General features: G+C 45.3%; 2 protein-coding genes across 4 annotated transcripts in view; one reads left to right on the plus strand and one right to left on the minus strand.

Annotated features, from left to right (window-relative positions):
* HDDC2 (HD domain containing 2) overlaps positions 1–7,679 on the minus strand; it is a 101,732-nt gene extending 94,053 nt beyond the window's left edge. Inside the window, exon 1 of one of the 3 annotated variants that reach the window (XM_073575750.1) lies at positions 7,439–7,679. In XM_073575750.1, coding sequence (XP_073431851.1) covers positions 7,439–7,630 — 192 coding nt within the window. In that variant the 5' untranslated portion in view covers positions 7,631–7,679. Of the gene's footprint in view, positions 1–7,355 lie in introns of all 3 variants that reach the window. The other 2 variants (XM_073575752.1, XM_073575751.1) reach the window with 2 other exon arrangements.
* Positions 7,680–7,762: 83 nt separating this feature from the next.
* On the plus strand, positions 7,763–12,380 carry LOC141089392 (uncharacterized). The gene is made up of 8 exons (XM_073575753.1): positions 7,763–8,579; positions 10,046–10,227; positions 10,300–10,381; positions 10,460–10,531; positions 10,659–10,742; positions 10,844–10,996; positions 11,144–11,303; positions 11,421–12,380. The coding sequence occupies exons 2-8, from the start codon at positions 10,109–10,111 to the stop codon at positions 11,471–11,473; spliced, it is 723 nt and encodes a 240-aa protein (XP_073431854.1). The 5' UTR covers positions 7,763–8,579; positions 10,046–10,108; the 3' UTR covers positions 11,474–12,380.
* Positions 12,381–14,841: the final 2,461 nt, after the last annotated feature.

A 14,841-nucleotide genomic window follows, 5' to 3' on the forward strand; every position in this document is an offset into this window, starting at 1 on the left:
GCAGTAGTGCGCTGTATAGCAATGTGACACTATCGTCCTATGGCTCAGTATATACCTATATAGTGCACTGTATATGGTGGAGCACCGGCAGTAGTGCGCTCTATAGCAATGTGACACTATTGTCCTATGGCTCAGTGTATATCTATATAGTGCACTGTATATGGAGGAGCACCGGCAGTAGTGCGCACTATAGCAATGTGACACTATCGTCCTATGGCTCAGTATATATCTATATAGTGCACTGTATATGGAGGAGCACCGGCATTAGTGCGCTCTATAGCAATGTGACACCACCGTCCTATGGCTCAGTATATATATCTATATAGTGCACTATATATGGAGGAGCACCGGCAGTAGTGCGCACTATAGCAATGTGACACCACCGTCCTATGGCTCAGTATATATATCTATATAGTGCACTGTATATGGAGGAGCACCGGCAGTAGTGCGCACTATAGCAATGTGACACTATCGTCCTATGGCTCAGTATATATCTATATAGTGCACTGTATATGGAGGAGCACCGGCAGTAGTGCGCACTATAGCAATGTGACACTATCGTCCTATGGCTCAGTATATATCTATATAGTGCACTGTATATGGAGGAGCACCGGCAGTAGTGCGCACTATAGCAATGTGACACTATCGTCCTATGGCTCAGTATATATCTATATAGTGCACTGTATATGGAGGAGCACCGGCAGTAGTGCGCACTATAGCAATGTGACACTATCGTCCTATGGCTCAGTGTATATCTATATAGTGCACTGTATATGGAGGAGCACCGACAGTAGTGCGCACTATAGCAATGTGACACTATCGTCCTATGGCTCAGTATATATCTATATAGTGCACTGTATATGGAGGAGCACCGGCAGTAGTGCGCACTATAGCAATGTGACACTATCGTCCTATGGCTCAGTATATATCTATATAGTGCACTGTATATGGAGGAGCACCGGCAGTAGTGCGCACTATAGCAATGTGACACCACCGTCCTATGGCTCAGTATATACCTATATAGTGCACTGTATATGGAGGAGCACCGGCAGTAGTGCGCACTATAGCAATGTGACACTATCATCCTATGGCTCAGTATATATCTATATAGTGCACTGTATATGGAGGAGCACCGGCAGTAGTGCGCACTATAGCAATGTGACACCACCGTCCTATGGCTCAGTATATATCTATATAGTGCACTGTATATGGAGGAGCACCAGCAGTAGTGCGCACTATAGCAATGTGACACTATCGTCCTATGGCTCAGTATATACCTATATAGTGCACTGTATATGGAGGAGCAACGGCAGTAGTGCGCACTATAGCAATGTGACACTATCATCCTATGGCTCAGTATATATCTATATAGTGCACTGCATATGGAGGAGCACCGGCAGTAGTGCGCACTATAGCAATGTGACACCACCGTCCTACGGCTCAGTATATATCTCTATAGTGCACTGTATATGGAGGAGCACCGGCAGTAGTGCGCACTATAGCAATGTGACACTATCGTCCTATGGCTCAGTATATACCTATATAGTGCACTGTATATGGAGGAGCACCGGCAGTAGTGCGCACTATAGCAATGTGACACCAACGTCCTATGGCTCAGTATATACCTATATAGTGCACTGTATATGGAGGAGCACCGGCAGTAGTGCGCATTAGAGCAATGTGACACTATCGTCCTATGGCTCAGTATATATCTATATAGTGCACTGTATATGGAGGAGCACCGGCAGTAGTGCGCTCTATACCAATGTGACACTATCGTCCTAGGCTCAGTATATTTCTATATAGTGCACTGTATATGGAGGAGCAACGGCAGTAGTGCGCACTATAGCAATGTGACACCACCGTCCTATGGCTCAGTATATATATCTATATAGTGCACTGTATATGGAGGAGCACCGGCAGTAGTGCGCACTATAGCAATGTGACACCACCGTCCTGTGGCTCAGAGTATATCTATATAGTGCACTGTATATGGAGGAGCACCGACAGTAGTGCGCTCTATAGCAATGTGAAACTATTGTCCTATGGCTCAGTATATATATCTATATAGTGCACTGTATATGGAGGAGCACCGGCAGTAGTGCGCACTATAGCAATGTGACACCACCGTCCAATGGCTCAGTATATATCTATATAGTGCACTGTATATGGAGGAGCACCGGCAGTAGTGCGCTCTATAGCAATGTGACACTATCGTCCTATGGCTCAGTATATACCTATATAGTGCACTGTATATGGAGGAGCACCGGCAGTAGTGCGCACTATAGCAATGTGACACTATCGTCCTATGGCTCAGTATATATCTATATAGTGCACTGTATATGGAGGAGCACCTGCAGTAGTGCGCACTATAGCAATGTGACACTATCGTCCTATGGCTCAGTATATATCTATATAGTGCACTGTATATGGAGGAGCACCGACAGTAGTGCGCTCTATTGCAATGTGACACCACCGTCCTATGGCTCAGTATATATCTATATAGTGCACTGTATATGGAGGAGCACCGGCAGTAGTGCGCTGTATAGCAATGTGACACTATCGTCCTATGGCTCAGTATATACCTATATAGTGCACTGTATATGGTGGAGCACCGGCAGTAGTGCGCTCTATAGCAATGTGACACTATCGTCCTATGGCTCAGTATATATCTATATAGTGCACTGTATATGGAGGAGCACCTGCAGTAGTGCGCACTATAGCAATGTGACACCACCGTCCTATGGCTCAGTATATACCTATTTAGTGCACTGTATATGGAGGAGCACCGGCATTAGTGCGCACTATAGCAATGTGACACTATTGTCCTATGGCTCAGTGTATATCTATATAGTGCACTGTATATGGAGGAGCACCGGCAGTAGTGCGCACTATAGCAATGTGACACTATCGTCCTATGGCTCAGTATATATCTATATAGTGCACTGTATATGGAGGAGCACCGGTATTAGTGCGCTCTATAGCAATGTGACACCACCGTCCTATGGCTCAGTATATATATCTATATAGTGCACTATATATGGAGGAGCACCGGCAGTAGTGCGCACTATAGCAATGTGACACCACCGTCCTATGGCTCAGTATATATATCTATATAGTGCACTGTATATGGAGGAGCACCGGCAGTAGTGCGCACTATAGCAATGTGACACTATTGTCCTATGGCTCAGTGTATATCTATATAGTGCACTGTATATGGAGGAGCACCGACAGTAGTGCGCACTATAGCAATGTGACACTATCGTCCTATGGCTCAGTATATATCTATATAGTGCACTGTATATGGAGGAGCACCGGCAGTAGTGCGCACTATAGCAATGTGACACTATCGTCCTATGGCTCAGTATATACCTATATAGTGCACTGTATATGGAGGAGCACCGGCAGTAGTGCGCACTATAGCAATGTGACACTATCATCCTATGGCTCAGTATATATCTATAAAGTGCACTGTATATGGAGGAGCACCGGCAGTAGTGCGCACTATAGCAATGTGACACCACCGTCCTATGGCTCAGTATATATCTATATAGTGCACTGTATATGGAGGAGCACCGGCAGTAGTGCGCACTATAGCAATGTGACACCACCGTCCTACGGCTCAGTATATATCTCTATAGTGCACTGTATATGGAGGAGCACCGGCAGTAGTGCGCACTATAGCAATGTGACACCACCGTCCTATGGCTCAGTATATATATCTATATAGTGCACTATATATGGAGGAGCACCGGCAGTAGTGCGCACTATAGCAATGTGACACCACCGTCCTATGGCTCAGTATATATATCTATATAGTGCACTGTATATGGAGGAGCACCGGCAGTAGTGCGCACTATAGCAATGTGACACTATTGTCCTATGGCTCAGTGTATATCTATATAGTGCACTGTATATGGAGGAGCACCGACAGTAGTGCGCACTATAGCAATGTGACACTATCGTCCTATGGCTCAGTATATATCTATATAGTGCACTGTATATGGAGGAGCACCGGCAGTAGTGCGCACTATAGCAATGTGACACTATCGTCCTATGGCTCAGTATATATCTATATAGTGCACTGTATATGGAGGAGCACCGGCAGTAGTGCGCACTATAGCAATGTGACACCACCGTCCTATGGTTCAGTATATACCTATATAGTGCACTGTATATGGAGGAGCACCGGCAGTAGTGCGCACTATAGCAATGTGACACTATCATCCTATGGCTCAGTATATATCTATATAGTGCACTGTATATGGAGGAGCACCGGCAGTAGTGCGCACTATAGCAATGTGACACTATCGTCCTATGGCTCAGTATATATCTATATAGTGCACTGTATATGGAGGAGCACCGGCAGTAGTGCGCACTATAGCAATGTGATACCACCGTCCTATGGCTCAGTATATATCTATATAGTGCACTGTATATGGAGGAGCACCGGCAGTAGTGCGCACTATAGCAATGTGATACCACCGTCCTATGGCTCAGTATATATCTATATAGTGCACTGTATATGGAGGAGCACCGGCAGTAGTGCGCACTATAGCAATGTGACACTATCATCCTATGGCTCAGTATATATCTATATAGTGCACTGTATATGGAGGAGCACCGGCAGTAGTGCGCACTATAGCAATGTGACACTATCGTCCTATGGCTCAGTATATATCTATATAGTGCACTGTATATGGAGGAGCACCGGCAGTAGTGCGCACTATAGCAATGTGATACCACCGTCCTATGGCTCAGTATATACCTATATAGTGCACTGTATATGGAGGAGCACCGGCAGTAGTGCGCACTATAGCAATGTGACACTATCATCCTATGGCTCAGTATATATCTATATAGTGCACTGTATATGGAGGAGCACCGGCAGTAGTGCGCACTATAGCAATGTGACACCACCGTCCTATGGCTCAGTATATATCTATATAGTGCACTGTATATGGAGGAGCACCGGCAGTAGTGCGCACTATAGCAATGTGACACTATCGTCCTATGGCTCAGTATATACCTATATAGTGCACTGTATATGGAGGAGCACCGGCAGTAGTGCGCACTATAGCAATGTGACACTATCATCCTATGGCTCAGTATATATCTATATAGTGCACTGTATATGGAGGAGCACCGGCAGTAGTGCGCACTATAGCAATGTGACACCACCGTCCTATGGCTCAGTATATATCTATATAGTGCACTGTATATGGAGGAGCACCGGCAGTAGTGCGCACTATAGCAATGTGACACCACCGTCCTATGGCTCAGTATATATCTATATAGTGCACTGTATATGGAGGAGCACCGACAGTAGTGCGCACTATAGCAATGTGACACCACCGTCCTATGGCTCAGTATATACCTATATAGTGCACTGTATATGGAGGAGCACCTGCAGTAGTGCGCACTATAGCAATGTGACACCACCGTCCTATGGCTCAGTATATACCTATATAGTGCACTGTATATGGAGGAGCACCTGCAGTAGTGCGCACTATAGCAATGTGACACCACCGTCCTATGGCTCAGTATATATCTATAGAGTGCACTGTATATGGAGGAGCACCGGCAGTAGTGCGCACTATAGTAATGTGACACCACCGTCCTATGGCTCAGTATATATCTATATAGTGCACTGTATATGGAGGAGCACCTGCAGTAGTGCGCACTATAGCAATGTGACACCACCGTCCTATGGCTCAGTATATATCTATATAGTGCACTGTATATGGAGGAGCACCTGCAGTAGTGCGCACTATAGCAATGGGACACTATCGTCCTATGGCTCAGTATATACCTATATAGTGCACTGTATATGGAGGAGCACCTGCAGTAGTGCGCACTATAGCAATGTGACACCACCGTCCTATGGCTCAGTATATATCTATATAGTGCACTGTATATGGAGGAGCACCGACAGTAGTGCGCACTATAGCAATGTGACACCACCGTCCTATGGCTCAGTATATACCTATATAGTGCACTGTATATGGAGGAGCACCGGCAGTAGTGCGCACTATAGCAATGTGACACCACCGTCCTATGGCTCAGTATATATCTATATAGTGCACTGTATATGGAGGAGCACCTGCAGTAGTGCGCACTATAGCAATGTGACACCACCGTCCTATGGCTCAGTATATATCTATATAGTGCACTGTATATGGAGGAGCACCGGCAGTAGTGCGCACTATAGCAATGTGACACCACTGTCCTATGGCTCAGTATATACCTATATAGTGCACTGTATATGGAGGAGCACCGGCAGTAGTGCGCACTATAGCAATGTGACACCACCGTCCTATGGCTCAGTATATACCTATATAGTGCACTGTATATGGAGGAGCACCGGCAGTAGTGCGCACTATAGCAATGTGACACCACCGTCCTATGGCTCAGTATATATCTATATAGTGCACTGTATATGGAGGAGCACCGGCAGTAGTGCGCACTATAGCAATGTGACACCACCGTCCTATGGCTCAGTATATACCTATATAGTGCACTGTATATGGAGGAGCACCGGCAGTAGTGCGCACTATAGCAATGTGACACCACCGTCCTATGGCTCAGTATATATCTATATAGTGCATTGTATATGGAGGAGCACCGGCAGTAGTGCGCTCTATAGCAATGTGACACCACCGTCCTATGGCTCAGTATATATCTATATAGTGCACTGTATATGGAGGAGCACCTGCAGTAGAGCGCACTATAGCAATGTGACACCACCGTCCTATGGCTCAGTATATATCTATATAGTGCACTGTATATGGAGGAGCACCGGCAGTAGTGCGCACTATAGCAATGTGACACCACTGTCCTATGGCTCAGTATATATATCTATATAGTGCACTGTATATGGAGGAGCACCGGCAGTAGTGCGCACTATAGCAATGTGACACTATCATCCTATGGCTCAGTATATATCTATATAGTGCACTGTATATGGAGGAGCACCGGCAGTAGTGCGCACTATAGCAATGTGACACCACTGTCCTATGGCTCAGTATATATCTATAGGATGCACTGTATATGGAGGAGCACCGGCAGTAGTGCGCTCTATAGCAATGTGACACTATCGTCCTATGGCTCAGTATATATCTATATAGTGCACTGTATATGGAGGAGCACCGACAGTAGTGCGCACTATAGCAATGTGACACCACCGTCCTATGGCTCAGTATATATCTATATAGTGCACTGTATATGGAGGAGCACCGACAGTAGTGCGCACTATAGCAATGTGACACCACCGTCCTATGGCTCAGTATATAGCCCAATACACAAATACAGGGCAGTGTGATTTTGCCTCAGGCTTTCAGCTCGGTCTCGTGCACCTCCAGGATAGTAAGCGCTGCTGCTGGAAGAAGCCGGCACTGCCATGACACCGCACAGGCCCGGGTGTCCCCGCACTGCATACCCTGCAAGGAGCGGCCACTACTTCACCTTCAGCTGCCCCACACATTTGATGAAGTGCAGTAGGCTCTTCCCCGCTCCGCTCCCGGATCCCGCAGCCGCCATACCGACAGTACAGCGCACAGGAAGCAGCAACCAGCGGCGACTCCGCCCCCATGTGTCCTGTCAGCTCTGCGGCGCGGGAAGGCTCGTGCATCCGGAGCCTGTGGGGCCTCTGGTAGTTGTATCAGTTGTATATAATTTCGGTGTGGTCAGAGGACCTGTCATTATCAAAAGGGCCTCATGGGGTCGCTGTCCACAGCAATCAATTATTGCGCTTCCATCCTTCCCTGAAAAGCGAGTAGAATTTGCTTGTGAGCGAAATCTGCTGCATTTCTCCCTTCCGCTTAGGCTACTTTCACACTTGCGTCGGTACGCGCCTGTCGTAATGTGTCGGGCCGACGTACCGACGCACGTTGTGAAAGATTTGCACAACGGGGGCAGCGGATGCAGTTTTTCAATGCATCCGCTGCCCCATTGTAATGTCCAGGAAGGCGGGGGCGGAGTTTCGGCCGCGCATGCGCGGTTGAAAATGGCGGACACGACGCACAAAAAAAGTTACATGTTAGACCTCTTTCACACTTCAGTTTTTTGCCATCAGTCAAAATCCGCCAAAATTTGAAAATTGCGGATCCGCTTTTTCTTGTTGCAGATCCCCCATTGGGATACATTAGTGGCAGATTTTGACGGATGGTCGTCCGTTGCGTCCGGTATTCGGTGGATCCGCAAAAAATTCCTTGCAGATTCTGTCTGAGGGGGACGGAGCTTGCAACATTTTTTTTCGCTGTCAAAATTGCGGGTGGCGGCAGATCCGCCGTAATCCGCCATGCGGTAGAATGGCCGCCTATGGGCGGCGGATCCGCCAGGACCCGCGATTTTGCGGAATCCGCCAGCAGGATCTGCAAAATCGCACTGCGCATGCCCAGAAAAAAGATACTTTTCCAGACAGTCCCAAAACTATATAAGGTGGGCTAATTGGGCCCAGACATGCAGTAGCAGTCAGCCAGCAAGCCTGCCAGGAGCCAAGCACGAAGCCTGCCGGACAGCCACCAAGCTGCCACACATATCAGCTCAAGAGGCCTGCCAGTACCAGCTCGCCTACAAGTGTGAGTATACCTATTTATGACATTTCTGTGTGTGTGTGTATGGCCTGCTAGTGTGTAGCCTGCCTGTGTGTGTGTGTGGTCTGCGAGTGTTGCATGTCTGTGTGTATATTTTTTTTCTATCCTTTTTATTTTTTTTTTTTTTTTTTCTGTTGCATGTGTACTGCATTTTATTTTCATACAACTGTAATATTGTATTTCTTATGCTGTGATTGTGTGGTGTAAGGCCGGTTTCACATTTGCACTTTATAGCGCAGCGATGACCTGCACACGTCCGCCACTAATCCCCACCCCATCCGGTCATCGCCGCCTACTAGCGCACATGAACGCTTGCGATCTGCGCACCCTATCTTTAGCATAGGGTGCGCAGATCGTGCGCTGGCAGGATTTTACTGTGTGCTGCGCACTTTTGAAGGTGTGCCCTTGTGCGCCAAACGCAGCATGTTGCATTTTGGCGCGCACGGCACACCTTGAAAAAGATAAGGTGTGCAGATCGCAAGCGTCCATGTGCGCTAGTAGGCGGTGATGACCGGATGGGGCGGTGATTAGCGGCGGCCGTGTGCAGGTCATCGCTGCGCTATAAAGTGCAAATGTGAAACCGACCTAACTGGTATTGTATGTGGTGTAATTGGGCCCAGACATCTGGCAACAGCCACACTGAAGACACCGAGCCAGACATCAAACACCAGCCTGACTGATAGAAGACCAAACTAGAGCTACAAAACCTGTCTGCTCCGCTGCAAATCTTCCACCTGCAAGACTGTGTGTGTGTGTGTGTGGCCTGGCTGTGTGTTATGCGTGTTTGTGTGTGTTTTTTTGTTTTTGTTTTTTTTTTTTTTGTTTTTTTTTAATATTTTAATTGTTTTTCTTTTGCATGTTTATTGGATTTTATTTTCATATTTGCAATTGTGGTGTGATTAATGTATCTGTTGTAAATCTGTTTTTTATTTTTCATTTATTGTGGTATTTAAAATAAAGAGCAGAATAGCTCCTATTTGTTGGAAAAAAAAAATTATATTGCAACATACCATGAAAAAAATCTGGGTATACACAGCAATTACACACCTTAAATCACAGGTTAAAATCTCGGTGAGAGTTTTTCAGGGAATTCAAAAACATGCAAACACAGTGTGGGTATACACAGAAATTAAACACCTTCAATCACTGGTTACACCTTCGTTGAGGGAATGCAAACACTGGTATACACAGCAGTTACACACCTTCAATCACTGGTTACACTCAGTTACACTTTTTCAGGGAATTCAAACACATGCAAAGATAATGTGTGGGTTTACACAAAATATTACACACCTTCAATCACTGTGGTTACACTCGGTGAGAGATAAGGGAATTTAAACATGCAAACACTTAAAACTGCGTATACTTAGTTTCAAGGAATTACACAAATTATATACAAATGAAGATTTTTTTTTTTTTTAACTTTCATATCATTTTCTTTATACTTGCAGATCACTTCATGAAGCGCCACCAGAAAGGCAGCAGCAGACACGGCCAGCCAGGCCGCAGCAGGGATGGTGAACGAGACCGCAGCAGAGACGAATGGCGAGAACGCAGCAGAGACGGTCAGCCTGACAGCAGCAGAGACGGCCAGCCAGGCCGCAGCAGAGAACAGGCAACCATTTGTTTCCCTGTAAGTATAAAGTCCTGAAAGCTTATTATGATCCTTTGTATAGTAGCTTAACAATTGTCTTTATACTTGCAGATCAGTTCAGGAAGCACTGCAGCTGCCCCAAACCGTAATGTCTTCTCCTGAAAGCTCCCCCTCACATCATCAGCGAGCTGAGGTAAAAAAAAAATTTTTGTTTAAACTTATTTTTTTTTTTTTTGGTTAAAAACACTATCCATGTATTATGTTTTGACAGGAAGCTGATTCAGAGGAGCTTCCAGGAGGAGACGTGCAGGGTGGAGAGACACAAGGAGGGGGTGCGCAGAGTGTAAGTTTAGCACATACATAATGCTACACCCAACACAAACATTCATCACAGTACACACACAATAACTACGCTTCATCCAAACAAAATTTTTTTTTTTTTTTTTTTTTTTTTTTTTTTTTCCCCACAGTCTTCAGAATCCGGTGCCCACACTAGAGTGACTCCCAGGACATCCCAGGGTCGTCAAGGTGATGCATCTGGTGGTCGGCAAGCTGTAAGTAACCCTATTTGGATAATTGTTTAAATGAACATCATGTGTTTGAATAGAATGTAATTTTTTTTTTTTTTTTTTTGTTTTGTTTTTTATCTTCACAGGTTTCACAGCGTGCTCCCCGGAGACATCTGGAGGAGGGTGTCATAATTGATACAGATGAACTCATCCGTGAGGTGGAAAACCGGGAGCCGCTGTGGAACATGGCAAACCGTTTACACGCCGACCAACCAACCACCCGACGGCTCTGGGATGAGGTCTGTTCTTCAGTTATTGAGAACTGGGGGGAACTCAATGCGAGGGCCAGGGATTTTGTGCCTAATTATTACAACTTCAGTAACTTATATTCCAGCATGTGAAGTGTTGAATACTAAACCCTTTTTTTTTTTTTTTTTGCTTCATAGGTGACAGGGTTATCACACGGTGGCGGTCGCTCTGGGATCGCTTCAAGAGGCACTACAACAAGGAGATGCAGACCCCGAGTGGATCGGGAGGACGCCGAGGACCCCAGTACAAAAACTACAAAGCCCTGGCGTTCCTGCGATCAACAATGGTGTGCAGAAGGTAAATATTCCCCAAACCATTTCTGTAGTAGAAATGTTTAACCAAATTTTTTTTCAGCAGACTTAAATTAAATATCAATATTTTTAATATACATTTTTTCTCTTTTTTTTTTTTTAGCACCATCTGCAGGACCCGGGAGTCTGCATCAGAGTTGCGTCCCTCTGGAGTGATCCCTAGTGAGACCGCCCCCGGTGACCACATCGAGGTATCCGACCCCTCTGTACCTACCCTATTGTCTCATCCCTCTATCCCCTCCACCAGCACTGGAGCAGCAGGGCAGACTTCATCACATGAAGCTGCTGGTGACGACTTGTTCCCTGTTCCCCACCCCTCAGACACTGCCGCAACATCTCGACCAACTTTTGGTTCTGGCCGGCAGCGTCTGAGGAGTCAGGAAAGGATGACCTTGTCTGACTGTTTGAGTCTAAACTCATCTGTCCAGCATGGTTTCCACACTTATGGAGAACGATTATCTTCTGGGTTGACCATGATCAATCAAAGTATCATGGAACTCAGAAGATACATGGAACAGATGAATTTAGAATCAAACCAGACACCGAGACATACCTTTTTTCAATCTGTTGTCCGGCAAATGGAAGGTTTAAGTACTCACCAGCAGATGCGTGTGATGCAAGCCTGTCAGAATGCTCTAGTGGAAGTACTTGCTGAAGCATCCCATCCTTCCCTCTGTCCATCCTTCCCCCGTCCATCCTTCCCCCGTCCCTCCTCCTACCACTCCCTCTCCTTTCTCTAGTTCCCCATTCCATTCTTCCCAGTACCTTCCTTCCCCACTGCCCTCACCATACCCACCCCCACATACACCTTCAATATACCCACAAACCTCGTCTGTCCGTCCACTCCTGCCCCAACCACATGTGTTAAACCCCCCTTCCACTTCTGGTCCTCACCAACTCCCTCCCCAGTCGTCTACCCCCCCCCCCTCGATGTGGTCAACCCTGTTAACCTCTCCAATACTATCTCCACCCAACATTATCACACTTTATAATGTTTTTTCTGTTTTCCAAAAAAAGGTAATACATACCAAAAAAAAAAAAAGATTTACAAAAAAGGTACTATATACCCAAAAAAAAAAAAAAATTACAAAAAAGGTTTAAGATACCAAAAAAAATTTTTTTTAAAAAAAAAAGTTATTACAAATTCAGAAATAAACTATTCTTTTTTTTTTTTTTTTTTTTTCAAAAAACTTTATTGTGTTTCTTTTTTGTTTCTTTCTTTAGAAATATTCAAAGTACACCAGTGGTGTAAAAGGTAAACACAACATTTGGTAACACAACACTTGGTAACACAACACTGGGTAATATTTCACAGTACACCGGTGGTGTACAAGGTACAAAAAACCAACACTTGGTAACACAACATTGGGTAATATTTCACAGTACACCGGTGGTGTACAAGGTCCAAAAAAACAACACTTGGTAGCACAACATTTGGTACCCAACACTTGTTAACATTTCAAAGTGTAAAACGCTTGGTACACAACACTTGGTAAAACTTTACGCTTTGTACCCAACAATTGGTAACACTGCAAAGTGTAAAACTTAAAAAAAAACACTTGGTAAACCAAATGACATGGTAACACAATGCTTGGGAAAACCAAACACTTGGTAAAATTTCAGTTAAAAAAGACAAAAAACAAAAAAAATGGTACTCACAATTGGTATGAAGGAAATTATATCATATCATCTTGCCAGTCCACTTGTCCCTCTGGTGTCACAAAATAGTCTGCAAAGGTGTCCCTCTTTCTTGCCACTGAGCCCGTACTCCGAAAAGTTTGCTGCTCATAATCCCACAAGGTGGTTTCAGACAGATTTTCATCGATGGAAACGGGTTCTTTTGAAAGGACAAAATTGTGCAGGATTACACAGGCCTTCACCACCTCATCCACAGTCTCTGTTTTCATTTTCATGGCTGTTAACAGGACTCTCCATTTGGCAGTTAAAATTCCAAACGCGCACTCCACCACTCTGCGCGCTCTGGTTAACCGATAGTTATAGATTCTTTTCCGGTGTGTTAATCCACGACTACCGTATGGTTTGAGTAGGTGTTTAGAAAGCTGAAAAGCATCGTGGCCAACGCACACAAAAGGCATTGGTGGGCCTGTTGTTCCAGGGAGTGGTCTTGGGGGTGGGAAGTCAAAATTGTCTCCATACAAGCGACGGCCCATGGTGGACATCTTGAATACCTGAGAGTCATTAGAACGACCGTATGCACCAATGTCGGCAATGAATTTGCAGTTTGCATCCGAAATGGCCATAAGCACAATAGAAATGTATTTCTTATAGTTGTAAAACTGTGAACCAGATCCCATGGGTTTCACAATCCTGATATGCTTGCCATCCACGGCACCGATGCAGTTTGGAAACTGGCAGATTTCTTGAAACTTGTCGGCAATCTCCAGCCACCTCTCCTGTGTTGGCTCTGGGATGTATTCCTCCTGTAGTGAATCCCACAATGCCCGGCAGGTCTGTTGTACAATTCCAGCAATAGTTGAAATTCCAATCCGGAACTGGAAATGGAGGGAGGTGAAGGATTCTCCAGTTGCCAGGAATCTGTTAAAAAAATGGGAAAAAAGTAAAATTAATACAAACTACAAGCCATAACATAACAATAAAAGCCTGCAGAATCTGAAACGTTTTAAAAGGTAGATAACTTACCGAAGGGTCACCATCAAACGCTCCGCCGGTGATATAGAAAACCGCATTTGTGTGTCCCTTCTCCGGATTTGTTCTCCAACACGATCCACCAATATCTCAAAGAATTCCAGCCTCATGCGCACGTAGTTGAAGAACTTGTCCGGATTATCCCTCAATTCCAGGTACAGTGTGGAAAAAACGCCACGGGTGAACCTCTGCGCATTAATGGGATGAATCCACTGGCGCCGTCTCCTCATACGCAGGATTCGCAATCTTCTTTTCTCCCTCTCGAGAGCAATAATTGCCAACCGATTCAAGTGAAGATCCAATTCCACACAGAAGCTGTCAATACTCGCAATAACTCCTTCCAGACTCGCACCACTAGCTCTAAAACCTTTCAAAGAAATTGTATCACAACACCCTAGATATATTTCTCCCTAGTTTCCAGTATCCAATCACATTTGGGAGCATTCTCCATGAGCGAATCATATTTGGGAGCATCCCATTTTGGAGGTGTGGAAAAACGGATCCTCAAGAAAACGGATCCAACGGATGTGAAAAACGGATGCCAACGGATGGTACTGATCCGTTTTGTTGAGGATCCGCACGTAAATCGGTATAGCGGATCCTTTAAAAAACGGAAACGTTCCATCAGCTAGCATCCGTTTTTATACATTTTTAGCGGATCCGCCATTTTCAAATTTTGGCGGATTTTGACTGATGGCAAAAAACTGAAGTGTGAAAGAGGCCTAACTTTGTGCATCGCGGCCGTCAAAACACGACGCATCCGTCGCACGATGAATGTGACGTGTGGCCATATGTCACAATGCGTTGCTAATGCAAGTCTATGGAGAAAAAACGCATCCTGCGGGCAACTTTGCAGG

Source organism: Dendrobates tinctorius, unplaced genomic scaffold, assembly GCF_039654945.1.
Source record: "Dendrobates tinctorius isolate UK_male_01 unplaced genomic scaffold, ASM3965494v1 ptg000046l, whole genome shotgun sequence".
Lineage (NCBI taxonomy): Eukaryota > Metazoa > Chordata > Amphibia > Anura > Dendrobatidae > Dendrobates > Dendrobates tinctorius.

Coding starts and splice junctions, on each gene's coding strand:
- LOC141089392 (XM_073575753.1), top strand. CDS start 10,109: ATGGTGAACGAGACCGCAGCAGAGACGAATGGCGAGAACGCAGCAGAG. Junction 10,532..10,658: donor AAGGAGGGGGTGCGCAGAGT/GTAAGTTTAGCA, acceptor TTTTCCCCACAG/TCTTCAGAATCCGGTGCCCA. Junction 10,743..10,843: donor CATCTGGTGGTCGGCAAGCT/GTAAGTAACCCT, acceptor TTATCTTCACAG/GTTTCACAGCGTGCTCCCCG.